Here is a 26,760-nt window from a genome sequence, read left to right on the forward strand (position 1 = left end):
GGCTCGAACCCACGAACTGTGAAATCATGACCTGAGCCGAAGTTAGATGCTCAACTGAGCCACCCAGGTGCCCCCCAAAAATCATAGTTTAATCCACCAGACTATACCCAGGATTTAAAATCTGTCTTTATTAACAAATTTATAATACAACTTTACAGTCTTTGAGTCCAAGATATTTTAAAAAACATTCGGTCGCTGAGGAAGACATAAATTATAGTAAGCATCCTTGTTCCAAAAGTCTGGGCCTTTCCATCCACACCAGCCCTAGATTTGGGAAAAGCAAAAGGAAAATCTTTTACAAAATTATAGGACTATGTGATCAAAACTAACATTTTACAATCTTTTTCTGTCTGCTGGATCCTGGAATAAGACTACGTGTTGTAACTCAAAAATCTGAACTCCTGTGAAGCATGGAGATGAACAGACTTGGGTCCATTTCAGGTAGAGTTAACAAAATTTTAACTCTATAGTACTTAATCCTAGAAATTATTCAAAAAATTGCTTATGGTAATGGTTACGTTTTTCTTGATTCTAAGATGTGCCCTTCTACAATTCTGGCAGTTAGTTGATGGCAGGTGATAGTTGAACTGGAAGTCTGTTTTTCTTAGTTGTCCACTACAGGACAACTGTTGTAGGGACTGTCGTAAGGACCAAGCAGTGCATCTCAGCTATGAGGAAATCTGTGCTGGCTTCTTGAGATGCCTTTCATGGTCTTTGGGCCATAATCATTCCCCTCTCCGTTCTTCGTATCTCTGTGACTCCTTGTTCCCCGCAGAGAAAGTTAGTTTCCAACAAAATCTCATTGTAAGTACAAAAGTGTATCAAATTTCTTTTAGGGTCATTGGTTTCTTTTCAAAAAAAAATTTTTTTTATGTTTACTTTTTTTTTTTTGAGAGAGAGAAAGAGAGACAGAGAGAGAGTGCAAGCTGGGGAGGGCCAGGGTGAGAGGGAGACACAGAATCTGAAACAGGCTCCAGCTCCGAGCTGTCAATACAGAGCCGGGCTTGAACTCACGAACCAAGAGATCATGACCTGAGCTGAAGTCGGATGCTCAACTCCCTGAGCCACACATGTGCCCCTGGTTTATTTTCTTAAAGACCCAGCTAATGACTAGTCTGAGTTATATCATTCTGAAATGAAATGCTTTGCTTGCAAAATACTTGCGAGGAGGCCACCTAGGACCCTTAAAATGAATACCAATGAGTGAGTGGCTAGTAGTTACCCTAACTCAGATGCTGCTGGGCGTTGAGTCAGGGACCCAGAGTTCAAGTGCGTGCTTTCTACAGAAGTTAGTGTGTTAGCTCTATTTGTGGAGGTTGGAGGGTTGAGTAGAGATGCTCTTTAGTTTTTGCATTTTTCTTTTTCTGACTGCAAAAATAATATATACATTATACGAGTTCAAATGAAAGTAAAAAACAAAATCCTCCGTCGGTCCTGTTTTCCTGCTCCCAGGTAACTGCTAATGTATCTTTGAGGCCTGTTTCTATATGAAAATAAACTTTTTATTATTTCTTTTAGCAAAACTTCTAATAAACTTAATATTATAAAATCTGTTTTCTTAATGATGAACAGAAAAAAGGCTTATACTATCTGTTTTAATCTTTTAGGTCTTTTTTAGGTAACCAGACTCAAACATTTAAAAAAGAAGTGGGTAGAGAGGGTGCCCCAACCAGCAACTGATGGGAGTAGGTAGGGGAGCCTGCTTTTTTCCTTTGAGCCTACTAGTCTGGAAACTTCAAAGAGGAAAGTTCCACAAAAGGGTAAAGAGAGGACAGGCAGAGACAGAACTCTCCATGTAGCTCCGGCTACAGACTGAAGGTTGGTGTCCTTCTAAAATTCATGTTGAAACCTAATCCCTAAGGTGACGGTAGCTGGAAGCGGGGCCTTTGGGAGGTGACTGGGTTATGAGGGTGGAACCTTCATGGATGGGATGAGTGCCCTCATGAAAGAGGCCCCCGAAACGTCCCTCATCCACCATGTGGAAGACCGTGAAGAAGACTGCTATCTGTCAACTAGTAAGTGGGGCTCACCAGCCCAAACCCGCTGGTGCCTAGGATGTCTCTGTTCCAGAAGTGTAAGGAAAATATTTTCCTTGTTTAAAAGCCACTCCGGCTCTGGTGTTCTGTGATAGCAGCTGAACAGACAATGAAACAGTGCTCTAGATTCTTGAGTTCAGTGAGAGTCAGTACTACTGATGGCCAGGCCTTGGCTTCATGGTTCCTCATATGTACTAATACAAAGGGTTTTTTACAGAATCTACAGAAATATAACTAGCAAAGGACAGTACAATCCTCAGAGAGTAATCAGGGACAAAGCTTACGGGACCTATCCAGACGCTTCAGAACACCCCATTTAGACAACTCCGTCTAGCACAGAGTTCCTCAAGGCAGCCAGAAAGAAGTACTTGTATCTGTATCACACCTCTCATTAAAATAATTAAGGCTTCTCATTGCCTCACAGATAAAATCTAAATGTCTGGGTTCTCTGCAGGGCTCATGACTGTCCCATCGCCACACCCCTTCACCAGCTCTGCTCAGGTTAAAACGACTGTAGTTCCGGGAACATGCCCAGCTTTCTTTTCACTGTCTCTAAGTGATGCCTCTGCAGGATCTATAACTCTGCAGGACCTACCGCCCCCTTAGATAACCATAGTCTTTCTGGGGAATCCTTTTGGGATCTCCTTTGTCCTTGTAGCCACACTAAGAGCTTCTTACAGACCTTCTTTAATATCCCTAGAGCTTCAGACAGTGGATGGCAGTGGATATTAGGTAGGCACTTAATGCCGAATGAGTGAACACTTTACTTAAGAGTAAATACTGCTTCCATTTTCATGTACCAGCCAAATCCATTCCATATGTTTAAAAGTCCAAATGCCTTGAACGAGAAAAGCAGAATGCACTTATATCCTGTGAGTATTTAGATAGTCTTAGCATTAGCAAAAGACTTTACTAAACTGGAATATAAGAGTTCAGCCCCCCACACACCAAAGCTCTTTACATACTAAAACCCCTTATCATCAGGGCTTTAGTAACCTCGTGCAGTTACATTCTTTTCAACTTCTGAAAGTGTATCACCAATCAATTTCAATGTTAAAACACCCAATTTCCCAGGAATTCTGCTTTAAAAAAAATGACCTGGATGGAATGAAGAAGCCAGAGTATTCTGGGGACCCTGAACTTGTCCATGAAATGCAGCTAGATGAGCATCAGACCATTTTGAAAACCTAGGAAATTTATCTGAGGATTAATGCAACAATCTGCATAACTGAAGCCAGATAACTTGGCAGGTACAGAGGTGTGGAGAGATAAACTAGGGAGAGAAAAGCAGTGGAGCCAGAGAGGGTAAGGGGCTGTTTTCATGGAGAGGGGACAGAGAGAAAGGGGGAGAGGGTATGCATCAGGATCGTGCAAGAAAAACACTTCCTCAGAAAGTAGCTGGAAAGAGAAAGAGTGGAAACACTTGCAGGGGACTGGACAAGAAATCAGTTCCCCAAATCCATTCAGAGGGAGAAAGAAAGGGGTTTCAATACTGCCAGGATTCTATCAACAGTGGAGTGTAGAGTCTGAAGTTTCAGAGCTCATGCCTGGTAGGCAGACCCCGTGGACACGGACAGAGTAAAGGCAGGAGCCTGAAACAAAGGAGGGGTGCTTTATCACATGTGTGAGGACACAAAATTCCCACGCCAGAGACTAGAGAGCTGGGTGAAACCATTTTCACCTCAAACGCGCATGTGCACACATAGGGCTAGACCCCAGTGAGCTAATCAGCACCACCAAGTGGACAACGGAGTTGTTACAAGAAGTCCTGCCCAAACTGCACCCTCCAGGCACATCCCTGGGAAGACCAGCACAAATTCCTTCCACCTGTTTAAGGGACTACCGCATGCTGCAAGGTTTCAATTCTTGGGGAAACTAGATTTAACTTCATTCAGGCTGTATTCTGTTTGCTTGTTCATTTGTTTCTGCTTCTGTTTTCTTTTTCTTTCTTTCTTGGATACAGAAAGCAAGCAAATTTTTAAATTTTTTATACTATTTATATTCCTTATTTTATTTTGTTGTATTTCATTATTAAAATATCTTTTGTGGGGTGCCTGGGTGGCTCAGTCAGCTATGTGTCTGACGTCGGCTCAGGTCATGATCAAGAGAGAGAAGAATGCAAACCAAAAAACAAAAACAAAAACAAAAAACAGAAATGATGGCCAGTGATTTAATCAGCACAGATATAGTAAGATGTCTGAATTAGAATTTAAAACCACAATTATAGTGTTGAGAAAAGTATAGAAGACAAGAGAGAATCCCCTTCTGCAGAGATAAAAGAACTAAAACTTAGGCCGAATTTAAAAATTCTATAAGCAATCTTGAATGGATGCTGTGATGGCAAGGATGGATCAATCAAAGCAGCAAATCAGTGATACAGAAGATAAAATCATGGAAAATAATGAAGCAGAAAAAAAGAGGATCACAGTACAAGACTTAGAGAACTCGGTGACTTATTAAAGAGGAATAACATTTGTATCCTAGGAATCCCAGAAGATAGAGAGAAAAGGGGCAGGAGGTTTATGTGAACAATTAGTAGCTGAAAACATTCCTAATCTAGGTAGGCCATGGACATCAAAATTGAAGAAACACAGAGAACTCCCATTAGATTCCACAAAAATTGACCATCACCAAGGCATAACAGTCAATATCACAAAATACACACACAAAGAAAGAATCATGAAAGCAGCAAGGGAAAAAGTTCTTAACCTACAGGGGAAGACAGATCAGGTTTGCAGTAGATCTGTCCACAGAAAGTTGGCAGGCCAGAAAGGAGTGGCAGGATACATTCAATGTGCTGAACTGGAAAAATATGCAGCTAAGAATTCTTTATCCAGCAAGGCTGTCATTCAGAATAGGAGAGATAAGAAGTTTCCCAGGCAGACAAAAACTAAACCAACCCTGCAAGAAATTTTAAGGGGGATTCTCTAAGGGGAGAAAAAACAACAAAATAAACCAGACCCAAAGCAAAAAAGACTAGAAAGGACCAGTGAGCACCACCAGAAACACCAGTTCTACAGGCAACACCGTGGCACTTAAATTCGTATCATTAAATAATCACTATAAATGTAAATGGACTAAATGCTCTAATCAAAAGACATAGGCTATCAGAATGGATTTAAAAAACCTATTTATATGCTGCCTAGAGGAGACTCATTTTAGACCTAAAGACACTTGCAGATTGAAAGTAAGGGGATGGAGAACCATCTATCATGCTATTGGATGTCATAAGAAAGCTGGAGTAGCCACACTTATATAAGACAAATTAGATTTTATTTAATTTTTATTTATTTAAAAATTTTTATGTTTATTTATTACTGAGACAGAGAAAAACAGAGCAAGAGCAGGGGAGGGGCAGAGAGAGAGGGAGACACAGAGTCTGAAGCAGGCTGCAGGCTCTGAGCTGTCAGCACAGAGCCCGAAGTGGGGCTCGAACTCACAAACTGTGAGATCATGACCTGAGCCTAAGTCGGACGCTTAACCGACTGAGCCACCCCAGCGCCCCCAAACTAGATTTTAAAATAAAGACTGTAACAAGAGATGAAGGGCATTATATCTTAACTAAGGGAGTCTATCCATCCAGAAGAGCTAACAAACTGTAAATATTTGTGCTCCCAATTTGAAAGCATCTACATATATGAATCAACTAATCACAAACCTAAAGGAATTCATTGACATAATAGTAGGGGATTTTAACACCCCAATTACAGCAATGGACAGATCATCTAGGCAGAAAATTAACCAGGAAAGAATGGCTTTGAATGACACACTGGATCAGATATATTCAAAACATTTCATCCTAATTACACATTCTTCTGGAGTGCACATGGAATATTCTCCAGAACAGATCACATACTGGGTCATAATCAATGCTATCACAGCCAAAAAAACAACAGATCAGTGAAACCAGGAGCTGGTTCTTTGAAAGAATTTACAAAAGTGATAAACCCTGAGTCAGATTTATCAATGAAAAAGGAAAGGACCCAAATAAATAAATTGATAAATGAAAGAGGAGAGATCACAACCAACACCGCAGATATACAAACAATAATAGATTATTATGGACAATTTTATGCCAACAAATTGGGCAATCTGAAAGAAGTGGACAATTCTAGAAACATATAAACTACCAAACTGGAACAGGAAGAAATAGGAAAAGACCTATAACCAGTAAAGAAATTGAATCAATAATAAAAAATCTCCCAACAAACAAGAGTCCAGGGCTGGACGTCTTCCCAGGGAAATTATACCCAAATATTTAAAGAATTAAAACCTATTCTTTTGAAGCTGTTCCAGTAAGTAGAAATGGAAGGCAAACTTCCAAACTCATGAGACCAGCATTACCTTGATGCTAAGACCAAAGACCCCACTAAAAAGGGGAATTACAGACCAATCTCCCCAATGAATATGGATGGAAAAATTCCCCATAAGATACTAGTAAACCAAATTCAACAATATATTAAAAGAATTATTCACCAGGATCAAGTGGGATTTATTCCGAGGCTGCAGGAGTGGTTCGATATCTGCATTTCAATCAATGTGATACATCACATTAATAAAAGAAAGGGTAAGAACCACATGATAGTCTCAATAGATGCAGAAAAAGCATTTGACAAAATATATTAGCCTTTCTTGATAAAATTCCCCATAAAAGCAGGGATAGAAGGAACTACCTCAAGATCATAAAGGCCATATATGAAAGATCCACAGCTAATATCATCCTAAATGAGCAAAAATTAAGAGCTGTCCCCTAAGGTCAGAACATGACAGGGGTGTACACTCTCACCACCGTTGTTTAAAATAGTGTTAGAAGTCCTAGCCTTAGCAATCAAGACAGCAAAATGAAATAAAAGGCATTCAAATTGGCAAGGAAGAAGTCAAACTTTCACTCTTCACAGATGATATGACACTCTACATGGAAAACCAACAGATTCCACCAAAAAACTGCTAGAAATGATCCATGAATTCAGCAAAGTCACAGGATATAAAATCAAATCTGTGGTATTTTTATACACCAATAAGGAAGCAGCAGAAAGAGAAAACAAAGAATCAATCCCATTTACAACTGCACTGAAAACCTAGGAATAAACCTAAGCAAAGACATAAAAGATCCATACACTCAAAACTATAGAAAGGTTATGAAAGAAATTGAAGACACAAAGAAATGGAAAAACATCCCATGCTCATGGGTTGGAAGAACAAATATTGTTAAAATATCTAGATTACCTAAAGCAATCTGTACATTCAATGGAATCCCTATCAAAATAACACCAGCATTCTCCCAAGAGCTAGAATAAACAATTCTAAAATTTGTATGGAACCAGAAATGACCGTGAATAGCCAAAATAATGTTAAAAAAGAAAACTAAAGCTGGAGGCATTACAATCCCAGATTTCAAGCTGTAGTACAAAGCTGTAATTATGAAGATAGTATGGTACTGACACAAAAACAGAAACATAGATCAAGGGAACGGAAGAGAGAACCCAGAAATGGACCCACAAATGTATGGTCAACTAATCTCTGACAAAGCAGGAAAGAATATCCAATGGAAAAAAGACAGTCTCTTCAGCAAACGGTGTTAGGAAAACTGGACAGTGACATGCAGAAAAATGAACCTGGACCACTTCCTTACACCATACACAAAAATAAACTCAAAATGGATGAAAGACTGAAATGCAAGACAGGAAACCTTTAAAATCCTAGAGGAGAAAGCAGGCAATAACCTCTTCAACCTCAGTGGCAACAACCTCTTACTTGACATATTTCTGGATGCAAGGTCAACAAAAGCAAAAATGAACTACTGGGACCTCATCAAGATAAAAAGCTTCTGCACAGCAAAGGAGACAATCAACAAAACTAAAAGGCAACTGATGGAATGGGAGAAGATATTTGCAAATGACATATTGATAAAGGGTTAGTATGCCAAATCTATAAAGAACTTAACACACTCAACACCCAAAAACCAAATAATCCAGTGAAGAAATGAGCAAAAGACAAGAACAGACACTTTTCCAAAGAAGAGATCCAGATGACTAACAGACACATGAAAAAGATCCTCAACATCACTCATCGTTAGGGAAATACAAAGTGAAACCACAATGAGATACCACCTCACACCTGTCAGAATGGCTAAAATAACAACTCAGGAAACAGCAGACATTGGTGAGGATGTGGAGAAAGGAGAACACTTTTGCACTGCTGGAGGGAATGCAAGCTGGAGCAGCCATTCTGCAGAACAGTATGGAGATTCCTCAAAACATTAAAAATAGAACTACCCTATGACCCAGCCATTGCACTATTTATCCACGTATTTATCCAAGGGATACACAGAGGAGTGCTGTTTTGAAGGGGCACATGCACCCCAATGTTTATAGCATCATCATCAACAATAGTCAAATTATGGAAAAAGCCCAAATGTCCAACGACAGATGAATGGATAAAGAAGATGTGCAGAAGATGTGCTATCTATACATAATGGAATATTACTCGGCAATGAAAAAGAATGGAATTTTGCCATTTGTAACAACGTGGATGGAACTAAAGTGTATTATCCTAAGCTAAATAAGTCAGAGAAAGACAAATATCATATGATTTCACTCATATGTGGAATTTAAGAAACATAGGAGATGAACATAGAGGAAAGGAAGGAAAAATAAGATAAAAACAGAGAGGCAATCCCTAAGAGACTCTTTTTCCACTCCCCCTGCCATTCCTCCCATCAACCCTCAGTTTGTTCTGTGTATTTAAGAACCATAAGAGACTCTTAAATACAGAGAATAAACTGAGGGTTGCTGGAGGGGGGTTGTGTGGGGGACCAGCTAAATGGGTGAGGGGCATCAGAGAGGGCACTTGTGATGAGCACTGGGTGTTATACATAAGTGATGCCTCATTCAATTCTATTCCTGAAACCATTATTACACTGACGTTAACTAACTTGGATTAAAATAAAAAATATATACATAAAAAGTAAAATACAAGCAAATTCTAGAGTTTATTTTTAACATTATTCTTTTTTTTTAAAGTGTATTTATTTTGAGAGAGAAGCAAGCAGGGGGCGAAGAGAGGGACAGAGAATCCCAAGCAGGTTGTCATTGTCACTGTGGTGCCCGATGAGGGGCTCGATCTCATGAATTGAAATCATGATCTGAGCCAATGTTGGATGCTTAACTGACCAAGGTGCCCCTAGAGTTTTAATTTTTATTTTATTATTATTTTTTTAATGTTTATTTTTGAGAGAGAGACAGAGAGACAGAGCATGAGCAGAGAGAGAGGGAGACACAGAATCTGAAGCAGGGTCCAGGCTCTGAGGTGTCAGCACAGAGCCCGAGGTGGGGCTCGAACTCAGAAACCATGAGATCATGACCTGAGCCAAAGTCAGCCATTCAACCAACTGAGCCACCAAGTTGCCCCCACCCCCAACTAGAGTTTTTAAATATACAGCTGTGAGATATTATTTATAACCCCTAATTAGACTTTCTACATAATGATCTAATTAAGTTACCAATTCATAGTTCAGAGAAACCTTTTCATTCGTGTTGGTGTTGACTTAGTGACAACATGGTAAAAATGAATGATAGTGGGTAACGGTAGGAAATACTTATTGGCTTACGGGTGAAAAGGTATGCACTGTAATTTTACTATATTTGGCAAAGACTATAGTAGTTAAAATTCAAGTTAATTATGGCTTATGATACTTGACTTTTCAAGTTTTAGTATGAGTTTTCACATGTGTGAGTTAGCTGCCTATAATTATCCCTCCTTTAACTGATACTATAAGTATCAGTGAATACTCTGGAATTTGACTCAAATTTAAATCTTCTAAAGAATGAGATTAAGTTATATGTAAATAAATTAAAAGTAGTTAAGCCTCCATAATGTCCAACATACTGCTCAGTTTATTTTTAGTTAATAATACAGTTATAAAAGTTATTTAATTCATCCTATTTCAATACATTTGTTTATGCAAAGCTGTAACATTTCCAAAGGAATATATTGATGAGCTGTGTATTCCATTATTAAGTTTAATAATTAAGAAAGTGTTTATAAGTCTAACCTGAAGTTTTTCCTTTGCAATTCATTCTAGTTTCCTTTTGCTTTCCCTACTGAGACAGAGAGTCCTGATAGCCCCAGAATGCCTCCTGACAGTGTGATCACTGCCTTCGGTTTAGTCTTTCTGTTAATGGCTAGTTCGCTATCCTTTGGTTCCAGGTTCCTTGCCTTGTGTCTTAATTTCTGTTAAACAGATACTTACCTTTTCTAAAATAACTTGCAGATCTTCAGTGCCTGTATAATGTGGATCTAAAATCAGAAATTTTATCTGTCCCGTAATCTCATTCCATGCCACTCCTAGTATTGTGTGAGCCAGAACTCCTCCCCCTGCGACAAGGGAAATGTGAACTGTGAGAGGGCATGTATGAATCTCAACTTTCTGTTCAGTTCCGATTTAAAAGGACTACCTTGCCTACCAATTGATCTAATGCCGCATTAAAACGGACCAGCCTATATTATAAAAGACCACAGATGATGTCAAATATACTGAGGAGGTAAAATTTATCTTCAAAGACAAAAAAGATACAACCATACTTATAATCACATAGGTTTATATTGCACTGCTGCCTGCATGGCCTCACCGACGCTGATCAGAAAGGGCGATGCAGCGTCTAAAGTGCTGCCAGCAGAGTCAGCAGCCCGCCCCCCGTGATAGACTCTGAGCACATGGGCGGTGCGGCCGTGCTTGGTGCCCACCGACCCCTTCGGGGCTCTAATTCTCTGCTGAAATCTGCCTGTCTGCATGGCTTCTAGGCCAGTCTTCGCTCGCCTTCTGTCAAAGAACAAGCCTTCAATCATTAGATGGACTCCTCCGGTCCTCCTGACAAATAAATCCCAGAGAGGTGAAGCGATTTGTACCATGTCACACAGCCAGCCAAGTTAGTGACAGCACCATGACCTATGAGGCTCAACAGTGACCATGGTCTCTTTTCTATACGGCTCTCAACTCTACATATTTCAGCACAGTTATCACTTCTCGTCTTAACCTTTCCTTCTGGTTATTATAGTCTTTTTTTGTCTTTCTTCCCACCTTGGAAATTGAAAAATAAATACCCAGACGTCAGTATATATGGTATAAAAGCTAATTTTAAAAGGTTTAAAAATGACTGATTTTATGTGACATTATTTATATTAATTATACATTTGACATATTCTCCACCCTACCAAAAGAGCCCAAGATGCCCAAAGCACCTTACCGATCATTACTGGTGTTCCTTCACTCTGGAAATGATTAGCCAGCTCCCGTCCATGAGAGGCCATTTCAGAACCCTGGCTAGAAAGAAACCATTTTCTATCAGATGAACAATTTCTCACACTAAGGTCAAATAAGAAAGAGTTTGGGAGCCAATGTTTTCTACCTAGTTTTTTTTTTTTTTTTTTTTGGTTACTGAAAAAAAACGTAATATAAATTTAAATACAATTAAGTGGTAGGCAACTGACCTGAGAGCAATTGAAAGCACCCTCACCTGTCTAAATATTTAAGGCCACGAAACGTGCTGGGAAGAAGCAAGAAGACCTGCTCCTTTCTTCTGGAACTGCACAAAGGGCCCGGATTTTTAATGGGGCGGGGGCAGTGAAAGGGTCGGGTCGCCTTGATGCCCAGCGGGCTCTTACGGGTGGGTGTAATTTTGGATGAATGAGTTTTAAGTCCTGGGTTCTTGTCTTCTTGCCATCAGACTCAGTCTGTATTTCCGTATCTTTAAATTGGGACCAATCACCCCTGGCCTATCTACGTGACAGGAGATTCGGGACTAAAATAGACAATATCTGTGAGGCCGATGTGAAAACTGCAAAACGTTTTCAAGTACAACATACTGTTTTTAGGGGCTATTTTAATATCGTATACAATTTGCATTTTTGAGAAGACAAAGTCGGCCAGATGAAGGGAGATTATTTTTTAGATTGGACATGCCGGGTGGTGCTAATCCTGCTCTTGCTTAGTAAGGAATCTATCAAGTTTGAAGGTGCCAAAATGCTCACTTTTTAAGCACCATATGCTTCACTACTTAGTCTATCATTTATTGTTAGCATTGGTTTCCAGAGCCAATCCAAACTGCAAGTGTGAAATCAGATGAACTAGGACAAAACCACATGCACAAAATCAATTGGGGTTGTTGTAATAGAAAATATATTTAAAACATAAGCTCAAATGAGCAACTGGGTGGCTCAGCTGGTTGAACATCCAACTCTTGATTTTAGCTCAGGTCATTTTCTCATGGTTTGATGAGTTCAAGCCCTGCATCAGGCTCTGCGCTGACTGCGTGGACATGCTTGGTATTCTGCCTTTACCCTGGCTTATGCTCTCAGTCTCTATCAAAATAAATAAATCGACTTAAGAAAACATAAAACATAAGCTCATAAATAAGGAGTAAGCTAGTTATGGTCGTAGAAATCAATCATTTAATATTTGCTCATTTTAATGCTAGAATTATGGTTAAACTGTATTGGAAAAATAAATATATTATTTAGATTCAATAGTTTATTGACATCTTAAGAAGAAAAAGAGCAGGAGTTACATAAGAAGGGGAGTCATAGATCAACATTTGATTTTCAACTTTGAATACTTTTTAAAGACTTGAGGATAAAAAAACTTGATTTTCTGTAACTCCAGTCAAAGTTGACATATTTCCAAGCTTTCCTCTTGTAGGCTAAAATTAAGTCTAGACCATACAAGTATATATCACGAAGTTTACTCATCAACTCAAAGTCTTCTAAAAAATAACCAAAAAACGTTCAGGGTTTAAAAAAATGGGGTTAGCAAAGCAATGAGACAACATGGAAAGGAGAAAGAATGTGGAGGAAAAAGGAGAAAAAGATAGAATTTTATTATTTTAATAAAGTGACAATCTTGGCTTGAAGTGATTTCACTAATTTCTTCGTGTCCTCACCTGACGTACAGTATTTTTGATGTTATTCCAATCAGCTGGTTCAGTACGAGCTGTACCTCAATGGATCCAATCCACTGCCGAGATCCGACAAAGGCTGCTGGTTTGTCCCCGGCATCAACTAGGGCCTTCACGCATTTAAAAATACAAACAAACCCATACACAAGACAGCTGTTAAAAACCCTATTTAGGACCTTTTCTCCTGATTACGAGTGTAAGTTTTTTCCTTCAAAACAGAAATAAGTTTGCACCATGAGGTAATAATAGTTGTTAACAGCACATTTAAGGGCTAGTGAAATGTACAGTTGATTACAATTTTAAGTGGCATGTTCTGTACCTGCTGAATTTCTCTGTGCGTCGGAATGGGTCTCTCTGTGTAGCCCTGGTGTTTGAACCAAGAGCAGATGGTCTGCAGAGATCGGTAAGCACAGCCCCAGCCATTGTCATCTGTCCGGTCCTGCATGTAGTGGTGATAGCTGTATGTGCCCTGGACCACAGAAATCTGTGTGAAAAGAAACGGAGTAACATATCAACTTAAGATAGATGCACATATGCTATACGGACACCCGAGCCAAGTTTACTGTTCTCAGAGCTAGACTATTACTGTAGTTCCTTAGAAAAATGCCTCCAGAGAACTACAGTCGAACATTATACCCTCTTGGCTTTCTGGTAAATGTTCAAAGTCGTTGGCATAGGCTGTCAGGCCTGGCAAGTCCCGCCCTCTGGCAGTTTCATCTTTCCGGCTTTGGCTTTCCCCTATAGTTTGCTCTGCTTTAGGTGCAGATTTAGGTGCAGATGCGCCAGGGGCAATCCGATCTCGGAGCCTTCTGTTCTCCTTGCCTGGGACACTCTTTTTCCCAAATAGTTTTGCAGCTTTGCACCCGTACTTCACTCAGGTCTCTGCTCAAACGTCAGAGGCCTTTGTGATGATCCAACCTAAACATGGCATGCTTACTCCCGCGCCACCACCTCCTGCCCTGGCTGTCACTCTCTTGCCTGCTTTTTTTTTCCTTTCAAAGCACTACTTGACCCATTACTTACTACTTTTTTTTTTAAACAAAGATTGTAACACTACTGTATCATTCATTAACATATCCAGCAGGTAGAAAATCAGTAAGAATAGAGTTGAACCAAACAACACTGTCATCCAATAGCAGAATATTCTTCTTTTCCTTGTTACTTTTTAAATTTCTGTCTAACCATACTAATATGCGAGTTCAATAAGGGCAAGTCCTGGGTCTCACTTATCTCTGGGCCTGGGCTTCTCCAGTGGGCCTGGCGAATGGTTAACGGTAAATATTTGTTGAGTAAACCATGAAGGAGGGAAGGAAGGAATAAAGGAATGAACAAACAAAGGGCTACATAATGGGACATGTGAAGAATGTTTCTCCAATTTTGTAAACCTGCCATTAATTACACGCCAGGTATGCTATTTAAATAGGGGAACCTGGGGGGCTCAGTCGGTTAATGGGCTGACTTGGGCTCAGGTCATGATCTCAGTGTCTCTTAGGGCCTCACACTGGTCTCTGTGCCTGGAGCCTGCTTCAAATTCTGCCCCTCTCTCTCTGCCACTCCCCTGCTTATACTCTCTCTCTCTCTCTAATAAAATAAAATAAACATTAAAAAATTTTAAAAATCCTTAAATAAAGGCCAAGATCATATAACTTATTTCTTATGGTATAATAGTAAACAATATTAAGCACCTGGGTGGCTCAGTCAGTTAAGCTTCTGACTTCGGCTCAGGTCATGATCTCTCGGTGCATGAGTTCAAGCGCTGCATCGGGGTCTGTGCTACAGCTCAGAGCCTGGAGCCTGCTTCAGATTCTGTGTCTGCCTCTTTTTCTGCCCCTCCCCCACGCATGCTCTGTCTCTCTCAAAAAGTAAAATAAACATTAAAAAAGCTAAAAAGAGGGGCGCCTGGGTGCTCAGTTGGTTAAGCATCTGACTTTGGCTCAGGTCATGTCTCATGGTTCATGAGTTTGAGCCCACATTGGGCTCTGTGCTGACAGTTCAGAGCCTGGAGCCTGCTTGAGATTCTGTGTCTCCCTCTCTCTCTGCCCCTCCCCTGCTAATGCTCTCTCTCTCTCTCTGTGCCTCAAAAATAAATAAATGCTTAAAAAAAAGTTTAAGAGAATACCTTTTCTCCCCCCACAAACTAGTACTTTTGTTTCATTTATTTTTATTTTTGAGAGACAGGGAGAGACAGTGTGAGCAGGGGAAGGTCAGGGAGAGAGAGACACACAGAATTCAAAGCAGGCTCCAGGCTCTGAGCTGTCAGCACAGAGACCAGTGTGAGGCCCTAACAGACCTTACAGGATATGGGCAGTGAGCAGCTCTGAGGAGGACAGGAAACTGCTGCACTCAGGCTGAAGTGATGAGGGGCCGGAGGCTGAGAAAAGCAGGCCAGAGAGGACCACAGCATACCCACAGAAAGCAGCGGAAATGCCACCAGCGGGAGCAGGGGCCTGAGACAGGTGGCTGCCAATCTCAGGGCTGCGGAGCTCTAGGCCGCCGGCTGCGCAAGCATTCCTGCTCCCCGTGGGCCGAGACCCTTTCTTGGCGGCCTCCTCACACCCTAAGAGGAACCCTCCGCGGGCTCCACCAATCCACTCCCATCTGCGCTGCCGGCAGTGAGGACCCGCCACCCCCAGCCAGGTACGCTGCGCACAGGAAACACGGTGCAGGTCCCACTCCTGGCTGCGGCGTGCCCCGGGGAGAATGTGCTCTCTCCTCGGTGTGATTTCTCAGGTTCGGAATGAAAATAAGTGGAATAAATGGGAACAAGCCTTTAAATAAATTGGGGAATGGGATTTCAGTAGGAAAAATGTGGTACATACTATCTATTCCTGACCTTTTTAGACAATTGTGAATTACTACTATCCTAAGCAGTGATTATTAAAGGAAACGAGTGGTAAATTTTGTTTTAGAGATGATAGACATTATGAATCAATCCTTATAGCTTCCCCAGGATACAAACAAACAAAAAAAAACCCACCACTGACACTGATGATCAGTTGACTTAGAAATAATTATTAGACTCACCATGCCAGTCTCTGTGTTGGGCGGATTGAGATAAGAGTGTGGATTTCTAAGGTAACCATCTTTGTATGGTTCATCTGGAAAGTGATAAGCATTAGACCTTCTGAAATAAGGTCTGTCAGGAGGCAGATTGAAGAGGTCATGTAACTCCTAAATGAAGTCAGAATCAACAGAAAAAAGTTAAATAACTTAGATTTCTTATCAGTAAACAAATTCAAGCTAAAGATATAAAACAAAACTAACTACATATTGGCTATAAAAGTTATCAAATACACATAATTCACTAAACTAATATAATATACAGAATAATAATAACAAAACAAACTAGAACCAAAGGAGAGTTATTTACGTTTTTCTATGGATATGGGTAAAAACTGGAAAAAAAAGGTAGAAAAAATGAAAATGCAGTTGACCCTTGAACAATGTGGGGATTAGAGACACTGACCCCTCAGAAACTGAATAGCCATGTTGACTGGAAGCCTTCCTGATAATCTAGATACATCACTGATTAACATATATGTTGTATGTTATATGTATTATATACTGCATTCTTACAATAAAGTAAGTTACAGAAAAGAAAACCTTATTAAGAAGATCGTAAGGAAGAGAAAATACATTTACAGCGCTGGACTGTATTTACTGAAGATAATCTGTGTATGAGCGGATCCAACAGTTCAAACCCGTGTTGTTCAAGGGCCAGCTGTAATTTGTCAGAGTGAGAGAAGTAAGAGAATCTCAAATTAATTCTTTATTATAACATGCTCTGTTAAACATGTCCAGGCTAAACACTGGTTTTGAAACAGCCTTGTAAATGAGTAAATTATAATTAACACTAATAGAATTATATGACAGGATTTTGAAGAATCATGCTTAGAGCACTTCACAAATACAAGGGTTGGTGATTCAATTATGAGGTAGAAATTCGGTGGTAGGAAACCAACCAATATGGCATCAAAATTAAAACACACACACAGGTTTAAAATGCAGAATTTCCCCAACTGTATAAAAATGTGACAGTTTCTCTGTAAAGCCTGGCATTTTCCTTTTTGTATCTCCTACGCATCTCACAGTTTGAGTGGGATCACGTGGTGCCTTTGCAGGTCAATTCCACCAGCACCACTTACAGAGGGCGTAGAGGGTTACAGGATTACACCTCTTCCCAGGGGGAGGAGGAAGATGCTCCCAAAATATAATTTGATGGGTGCCAGGCAAGACTAGACATTAAAAATATGCATTCCAAAACCAATCATTTCATCAATCTCCGTTCTTTTAATGCTGATCATGTTTTCTTCAAAATACCTCTAATGAAACCCAAATAACCATGGGATGTGGGGGATGGACTATTTACTATAAATCCTAATCAAAATCAGTATAAATTCTAACTTTCCTTCCCTAGCTGGAATCTTGTCTCTTTCACAAATCTGAAAGTAACGGAAGGGAAAAGGAATTTATTTATAAACACTCATCAGTAGCTCCAGGCATGTAAGCATCTCTTTATTTCTGTAGTTGGTTATGGAAAAATTTCACAGACCATATGAACCACACTGAATGTATGAAATCAGAATGTGACATATGGGTTAGCACAATGTTTTTTCATTAATACCACTTTTTAAAAAGTTCTATGTGGACAGAAATTACATAACATGTAAAAATAACAGTCTGCTTCCACACTTTCATAATAAACCACAAAATAATTTCCATTTATTAGAAATGTTCAAGTAAATACGAAATGAGTGATGGGCCTATTTTCTCTAACAATACATGAATTGGCTTTACCTTTCTATAGGCCTGCAGCTGGACATCTGGAATTCCTGATGGGTATGAAATTGTTTTAAGATTTTTTTCCCCTGGCAATAAAAAGTGCAGTGGTTCAGGGACCACAATGGATGTTCCTTTCATATATTTCAAAATGCACTTCTCCATATCAGATAGCTGATTATGAATTGCATCAACTAGAAGTTTACGAACTCTGTGGAGAGAAATATTCAAGTGCATTAACGGAAGTTATAGTGGCTATGATAAATGAGAGTGGAGAGTAAACATATCCCAAATACAGTAAAAAAATTGATTGGACCTGGTGTATGAAAGGAAGTGTGGATTATGCAAAGTGAACTAAACTCTGCATTTCCTGTATTTGGTAAAGCGAAAACCGTATAGGTTTTGCACACTACCCTACATCCCCTAAATAAACATTTACTTCCTAGATGACTCATTTTAATAATAAACAAGGAATAAATCGCAGTAAAAGAAACAACAATCCTGAATATGCCTATATGATATTGGAAAGCGGGCTCTGATTACTTCGGGGAGGAGTGCTCACTCAAATGCAGTAGTAGGACACAGTACTTACTTCCCCCAGGTTTCTTCCGGAGCAACAGACAGAACTACATCAACGGGTAAAATCATACTAACGTAGTGGTGCCCCCCACTTTCTCTTTCAATGATGGGGGTTACGGCTCCCAGAGAGGTTGACATTTCCAGCATAAGATCTATATTCACTATCTGATGCTATAAAGACAAACAGTAATAGTCAACTTAGAGCACACTGAACATTAAATATTAAGGGCAAGTTAAAGGACTTTTTAAGGGCCACATAAAGCTGCTGTATGACAGTAAAATGTTTGAAAGCACACATCTGAGGGGTGTCTGGGTGGATCAGTCAGTTAAACGTCCAACTCTTGATCTGGGCTCAGGTCAAGGTCTCGTCTGCACTGAGTAGAGAACCTGCCTGGGATTCTCTCTCTCTCTCTCTCTCTCTCTCTCTCCCCCTCTCCCTCTCCCTCTCCCTCTCTGTCCCTCCCCTGTGTTTTCTTTCTCTCTCTCAAAATGAATAAACATTTAAAATACGAATACATAAAAGCACAAATCATATCTTTAAAAAACTTCTTCTCTGCATCAAAATAATCTGAGGGGAGGTGGAGAGTGAGTGGGGATAAAGATGAAACCAGACTGATCCTGTGTTGAAAAACATTTTATTTTAAACATTTGTGTGTGTGCATTGATAAACAGCGAAGCTGGGAGAGGTTCACCAGTATTCATATAGTATCCTCTCTACTTTTGTATAGGCTTAAAGTAAAAAAAAAAATCAAATGAACAAGATACCAAAGGAACTTTTAAACATATATCACAACTATACACCTCTGGTCTAAAGGCATGGAGAACTATAAAGAAATATTGAACTCTATTGGTAGGTTTGATTTTAATTTTTAAATTTTTTTTGTTAACATTTATTATTGAGAAACAGAGAGAGACAGAGCATGAGCATGGGAGGGGCAGAGAGAGGGCGAGACACAGCATCTGAAGCAGGCTCCAGGTTCTGAGCTGGGCTCGAACCCACCAGCAGTGAGATCATGACCTGAGCCAAAGTCAGACACTCATCCTACTGAGCCACCCAGGCGTCCGTTGGTAGGTTTGATTTTGACAGTGGTATAAAACAACAACTTAGGAAATATTTTCTGTTTTGAACAAACCTGGCAAAACACTGAAGATACTGGAAGCCAGGTTTCCCACTGGCCAACATTTATGAGCTGTGTGAGGTGGGAGTAGAATTGGCAATACAAATATGATTTACATAGATAAAGATGAATGCATGTATTGTGTGTGTGTGTGTGTGTAGTGAGTATGTATGCATGTGCATGCCCCTTGGAGAAATGGCTGATTCCCAAGCCAGAACAGGGACAGTACACGATGTGCCTAGAACACCTTGTGGAAGGAAGTAGGAAGTACTCAAAAATACAGTGTCAAAAGGACACTGGAGCCAGCTTGAGGAAGCTTCCATTGGCCAAATCTTACAAAATGTGAGCATCCAAATAACTAATGAGAGTAACAGACTGTAACTCACTGAATAAAATAGAAACCTATGCTTCCATGTTTATAATAAATAAAGAAAAGCAAAGCTCTTCATTATGGTATAATTTCATCTGGTATAATATCATCTAATAAATGTGGAAGGAAATGATAAAAAAAAAATCACCACTTTGCAACCATGAGGTTAATGTTGGATTCGGGTAATAATTATCAATACCCACTGGAAGTGGGGAGTACGACTTTGGTAAAGAATAGGATACATAAAAATAGCTGTATGGCATGCATAAAGTCTCACTTAACTACACATAATGGAAAAAACAGTGTCTTCACAGAGAAGAAAACCAGCAGACACCATATTAAGTGATCAGAGTTAACGTCAACAAAACCAGAAGACTCTTTACTATGATGTGCTGAGGAGGACATGGCATCACTTCTGCGGAGTCTTACCAACAGTGTATGAATGAATGAGTCTAATCATGAGGACGCCTAACACACCCCGACTGATGGGCATTCTACAAAGTAACTGACCCACACTCCTCAAAATGTCAAGCTCCAACTATTGGTAATTCTCAAATCATTTGATCTACAGCCAGTTTTTTTTTTTTTTTTGGGTACATTCTATATTTGTAAATCTAACAGCTCATGAGGACATCTCATTGGTGTCTCACACAATATGACTGAACCTGACCTCATGTCCTCCCCTTCATCCATCTTTACTAAGCAAGAGACTGGTCATCCCATATCCAATCATTTCCCAGTATAAATCCATTTCATGCCCTAAATATCTCTTGTCCCCACTGCCTCCTCTCCATTATCGTACCTGTGGGTTTAGTTCAGCTTCTTCTGAAGAGGCCCCTGCCCACCTCTCTAACCTCATGTCGTCCTAGTCTCCCGTAACAGCCTACAAAAACACTGCAGTCATTTTAACTATATGACTTCCTCCCTTGAAGGAGCTCCATTTCTCATGTCCAGCATTTGCCAAGTTTGTGGCATATGGCAAGCACTCAATAACGTGGTTCAAAAAGCAACAGAACTAAGAGCAATGTGAAGAAGAGTAAATTACTTATTATTTACTATCTCACAGCATAATGCGTCACTACCATGATCCACAATGATTCCTTTTTATTTATTTTTATATAATTTGTAAACCTACTTGAGCCGTATATTTTTTGTGGGAGCACAGAAAGCATCAAAAGAAAACCCTTTTAAGATATGTATTCATACGGAACAAAAGCTTAGACACGCAAAGCAGAAATATGACCTCTAGAGAGTCCTCTACTCTTTCTGGAGCTCAATAATCTGATCTGTGGAAAATAACAGAGTTGGATTAAATAATCTCTAAGATCTCACTTCACTCCAAATTCAAGGATTAAGCGGTTTTAACACTAAGAAGGCAGGTGATTTGCTTACCACGTCCGATAACTTTTTGTCTTTCTTTCTCATAAATTTTCGTTTTGTATCTTCTTCCTGTTCAAGGCTAAATTTTAAATACACAAAGATGTTTATACTATGAAATGATGTTTTGAAAACATTTCCAGCAATTTTCAAACATACTCACTGAATGAAGCGCATGATGGTCTTGCAGGCAGAGGTGTCGGCCAGCTCCCCTGGGACAGTGTTTAGGTCGCTGTTAGGCCAGATGTACACTGAACTGTGGCAAATTCTGAACACAAGTGCATTTGAAGACAGCTTGGTTGACAGGTCACTCAGCACATGTTTTAGTGCTTTCTTGATAAATATTTCTAAATTAAAAGAATATAAATACAAGTTATTAAGACGAATTTTAAACTTTTCAACACGAATAGTTCCAAATACACAAAAGTAGAGCAGAGTAAAACTGACTCCCAAGGAACTGTTCCCCAGATTCAATAATAAAAAAATCATCTTGCCTTTCTATTTGAAAAATTGAGATAAAAGTCACAGATCACACAAAATCTATCCTTTCAACGTGGACAACTCAGCTGCTTTTAGCACACTGACAAGGTTTTACACCCATCACTATCTAATTCTAGAACACTGTCCTCACCCCAAAAGAACCCTGTATTTATCAGCACTCATTCCGCATCCCCCCCGCACATACCCATGGCACCCACAGATCCACATTCTGGATACTTCCTGTAAGTGGAATGACACATCAGGTGTCCAAGTCTGCCTTTTACCCAGTATTTTCAAGATTCACCTATATTGTAGCATAAATCAGTACTTAAGTACTTATGGCTAAATAACATTCCCTTGTATGGATACAACACAGTTTGGTTATCCATTCAAACCAGAAACATTTGGGTTGTCTCTTTGCTCTCTGGCTATCATGACTAATGCTATGAACATTGTGTGCAAGTTAGTGTGTGCATGTTTCCAACTCTCTGAGGTGATCGCCTAGGAGAAGAACCGCTGCTCAGAGGGTTAACTCTATGTTTAACTTTTCAAGGAGCTGCCAAATTGTTTCCAAAAGAGCTGCACCAGTTTATATTTCCATCAGCAATGTAGGAGGATTCCAATTATCTTCAAAATACCATATAACTTAAAGCAGTAAAACTGTTGAATGAAACAAATTTCTTTGTAGTTCTTCTTCTCTTTGGACTGTATCCCACTAAGACTGTACAACCAAAGTACTGTATTCTACAGTCACAGTTTTTTTTTCTGTGTAATGTGTCATTAACTTGATATTTATTTGACTTTATTTTTCAGGGATTTCCTTTTAATACAACATTTAGAAATATGTAAAACATTTTCATGGTTCAAGAAGGAATATTTAAAGAAGATAATATATACTTGTCTTAGCTTTATACTCTTAAATCCTAAACCTATTTAACTTTGGGATTAAAATATTTATTTAAATATTACACTGATATCTTAAATAAATACCTTGGGGTTGTGGTAGAGAAAAGGTTGCTTATACCAAGTCAGACTTTAAGACATCTTGATCTTTTTCAGAAAGCTGAATTTAAAGATTTTTAGGTCCACTATGAAAGACAAACCTAATTCCTGGATTATCTTCTGTTTATTCCTGAAGGACCATGAGGTAAAGTAATCTAAAAAAAATTGTGATGTTTTTAAAGTTAAGCACCTCCTTCTATATTTTCTCATTAATTATTCTCTTCATTGAGTGTTTGAAAGACTTTGATAGCGTAGGAATATAATAAATTAGAAGACAAGCTCAAATATATTAATTACTACGTAAAAAGTATCTACAGTCCTTGTTTATTTGAAGTTACATTTCATACCTTATTAATGGATTAATTATACTTTGCAATAAGTTCATAGCAAAGAATATCATCAATTTACATGGAGTTGTGAAAGACAAGGCTTTAACCACACAAGTAACGTATTAGGGAACAAGTACACTTTACTGATAAGATCAGCCTGAAAATGAGTTTGATTGATTTTTGTAAAATGGTTCTCCTCTTGATGGGACATTAGAAACACCCAGAAAGCTTACTGATACCTGATTCTCTGTCCCAGAGACTTACTTTCATTCACCTGGGAGTGTGGATTAGAATATGGACCAAGACTGAGAACAATTTTTTAGCATAAAGGGATGAGTCAGAAAGAATACTCTGCGTTCTTTCCCTTCCTATTTCCATGGAAACGATGCCAGCTAGTGATCTCCTTCAAGGAACCTGGCACTTTTCATTCCTTATCTTTCTGAACTTCTCTGTGGCTTCTGACACCACTGATCGTACTCTTCATGAGTGATTTTATTTATTATCGTGGTGTTAATTATCATCCTTAGAGATATTCTCTATCTCTAGTCCTGACCTCTCTCCCCTAAGTTTCGGATTCAAACTGCCAAATGCCTGTTGGGAATCTGCATTTGATATAGTCTAGCATCTCATAGGAAACACATCTCAAACACAACGCCTCATCTTCCTCCTCTGATAGTCTTTATCTCTCTTTGTGGCCTTAGCCCAAATCAGAAACAGGAAGACCTCCTAGAATTTGCTTTACACAAACTCTGCTGAGTTTTCTCCCACAGAATTCTTGTACCATGCCCAAGCAACATAACCTTGACGAGAGGAGGCTCTGGGGACGCAGGGTTATGTATAAGTGTAAGTCTGCAATGCACAAATGTCGGTCCCTCATTTACATTGTGCTCATTTATCTTTATATGTATTGTGACGATTTTCTGCCAGTGGGCAGTGACTTTTTTAACAAGGGGGACAACTTTTCCTGATTTGCCCAGAGGAGCCTCATGGGCTAGTGGTGGTGCTGGAACACAATCCCTAAGTTTATGTCCCATTTATACAGCTTACTAACCATATGATTTTAGTTTATTCATCCTATCTCTCACTCAGTTTCATCTGCAAAATGAAGAGAGTCTCTGTGTATTTCATTATCAATTTTATAATAAAAAAGAAGAGGTTTTTGATTTGTTTGTCAGACCTACCATTAGCCGTAGCGAGCTGAAAAGCTAGATCGAGGCCTCCCCGTATTCTGAAGAGTATATCCGTACCCTCTGAAGTCACCTAAGACAAACAGAAGCAGAGTTCCATTGTCAAACAAATCCACCTCAGCCTCATACAAATGACACTGTTCCTGAGATTGGGGTAAGGCATTAATTAACCTTGATTCTTCAAATTATTTCATGAGTTAATGCTTTGTTTTATGCAGAAAAACAAAATACCCTAAATTCTGTATCAGGAGTTCTCAATCTTTGTTCCACATTGAAATCACCTGAGGAGCTTAAAATACTTACACGTGGGCTGCACCCTCAGTGATTCTGATTAAATGACCTGGGGAGGGTCTAGGCACAGGGTATTTAACAGCTCCTCTCTGCCAGTGATTCTAATGTAAAAAGGTTGAGGACCACGGATTTAAAATAAAATGTCTTAATTATAGTCTTAACAATGGGTTTAAGAATGACATGAAAACATCAATGGTAAAGAACTGGTTTAAGAATAGGACAAGAACAATAAATCTAATATGATGACAGTGCTGGTCAAGCCAATGAGAGTAAACCAATACATCAAAATGCTGGGAATATGAACCGCAGGACTCTTCATAGGGCGATGCGTCAGCAGGCATCAAGTCTCATACTCACGTTCTTGGTCTAAAGAGTCTGCATTTAGAAATTTAGTCAAAAGAAATCTGCAGAGCATACAAAGGTCCAGGTCTAAGGATGTTAATCTAAATGTTACCAGCAGGAGGTTGGTTAAATAATTATGAATACTATACAGTCATGAAGAATCTATATGCTTTAGAAGAATATTTGATGGCATAGGAAAATGCTTGCAACTTATAAAAGGAAAAAGCCCTTGTGATATGGAATCTGTTAGTAGTTCCTAATATGGGTTTATATGTTGAGTTTTGAGGAGCTGATGACATATGACAAAGAAGAAACAATACTTAAGCTGAGATGTGCAGGATGAGTAGGTGTGAGTATTAACAATTCCAAAGGAAAGATGGGGCTGGAGATGGAAGAACCCATTCCAAGCAGCTGCACACATTGGTGAAGATCTGCTTAAAAAACATTTAAAAGACTGCCGCAGATGGTTAGATCTGGTGGTGACAAGGACAGGGATGGTTGGAGTAGAGTGAATGACAATTGACAGCCATGTAGGAGTAAGAATGCATAGGATCTGACACTTGATCAGATGTTCAGGCGTTAAGAGGAAGGTGTCAGGGATGATTTCCAGGTGTGTGGCCTGTACAACATGGCGGGTGTTGGTACCATTTACCAAGATGGGGATCATGGGAGGAAGAGCGAGTGTGGGATGAGGTGAAGTGGAAATAATGAATCAGTTTTGAACTTGCTGAGTTTGAAATACATATGAATTGGGAGCCTGGGTGGTCAGTCAGTTAAGCATCTGACTTTGGCTCAGGTCATGATCTCACAGGCTGTGAGTTGGAGCCCTGCCTCTGTCAGCACAGAGCCTCAACCTGCAAGCCTGCTAGGGAGTCAATGTCTCCCTTTCTCTCTGCCCCTGCCCAGCTCTTGCTCTCTCTCTCTCAAAAATAAATAAACATTAAAAAAATATTTTAAAATGAAATACATATGAATTCCCTGAGTGAAGGTACAATTAGTAGATATGTAGATGTAAGCTCGGAATACAGTTAAGATTTATTTTTAATGTTTACTTTCTTATTTTGAGAGATAGATGTTAGCAGGGGAGAGAATCCCAATCCCAAGCAGTCATCGCAAACCCTACCAAACCTGAGATCATGACCTTGGCGGAAATCAAGAGTGACACGCTTAACTGAGCCACCCAGGCGCCCCTGGAATACAGTTTTGTAAAAGCCGGAGATAACAAATTTGGGAGGAAGCACAGGGTGTAAAGGAATGCATCCCGGAAGATCAGCACATCTGGGCTAGGAAAGGCCTGGAGGGCCTGGCTGAGTAATTAGGAGGGAAACTCGGGGAGTGTGACAATCACCAGAGCTAAGAGAACGGAGTATTTAAAGAAAGTTAGGTCCAATACTTTTTCAAACCTTCAAAGACGCCTAATAATCTCTCTTTCTCAAAATGCATACACAAGGAGGAGGCGCGGGCAGCATAGATCCTGACGTTGAGCTGGGGTATTCTAGGTAGTGTCCGGGCAGTTTCCCTCCGGCCTCAGAGCACCGAGTTCGCAGCTGCCACCGTGACCAGCTCCTTCCAAAGGCTGTGGAGCCATGGCTGCTACCAAAACCCGAGGGGAAACACAAGAGGCGATGACCAGCAGAAGTACTCACCATGTCTGCGACGTGGCTATGACAAGGGCTCTGACGTCTGCCCTTGGGCTCAGCTAGCTGGCCCGGAACTCGTGTTTCCAGAGGCGGGGCCTCGGAAGAGTGACTACAATTCCCAGCATGCTTCGCAGCAACGTCATGGGGCGTATCCCATTACAACTCCTCGCGGAGGGATAATGAGGCGGGGCACCGCAGCGGCGTTTGCTCAGTAAATTCTATTGGTTGAGTAACCCGTTTCTATAGACACTGTTAAGTCATTCTCTGAGTCCCTCGGT

General features: G+C 39.8%; 1 protein-coding gene across 1 annotated transcript; it reads right to left on the reverse strand.

The window, feature by feature from the left end:
- Positions 1–106: 106 nt before the first annotated feature.
- Positions 107–26,620, reverse strand: UFSP2 (UFM1 specific peptidase 2). The gene is made up of 12 exons (XM_029934668.1): positions 26,489–26,620; positions 24,204–24,282; positions 21,375–21,558; positions 21,227–21,293; positions 18,360–18,517; positions 17,786–17,978; positions 16,013–16,159; positions 13,308–13,472; positions 12,974–13,098; positions 11,282–11,358; positions 10,288–10,412; positions 107–264 (listed from the first exon to the last, which is right to left on the reverse strand). The coding sequence occupies exons 1-12, from the start codon at positions 26,489–26,491 to the stop codon at positions 178–180; spliced, it is 1,410 nt and encodes a 469-aa protein (XP_029790528.1). The 5' UTR covers positions 26,492–26,620; the 3' UTR covers positions 107–177.
- Positions 26,621–26,760: the final 140 nt, after the last annotated feature.

This window comes from Suricata suricatta, chromosome 1 (genome assembly GCF_006229205.1).
Source record: "Suricata suricatta isolate VVHF042 chromosome 1, meerkat_22Aug2017_6uvM2_HiC, whole genome shotgun sequence".
Taxonomy (NCBI): domain Eukaryota; kingdom Metazoa; phylum Chordata; class Mammalia; order Carnivora; family Herpestidae; genus Suricata; species Suricata suricatta.

What these genes read in the sequence shown, in the direction of transcription:
- UFSP2 (XM_029934668.1), bottom strand. An exon ending in CCGGAAGAAACCTGGGGGAA is followed by an intron (nt 17,979 to 18,359) that starts GTAAGTACTGTG and finishes TTCTCTCCACAG; the next exon opens with AGTTCGTAAACTTCTAGTTG. An exon ending in AGCTGCAGGCCTATAGAAAG is followed by an intron (nt 16,160 to 17,785) that starts GTAAAGCCAATT and finishes GACTTCATTTAG; the next exon opens with GAGTTACATGACCTCTTCAA.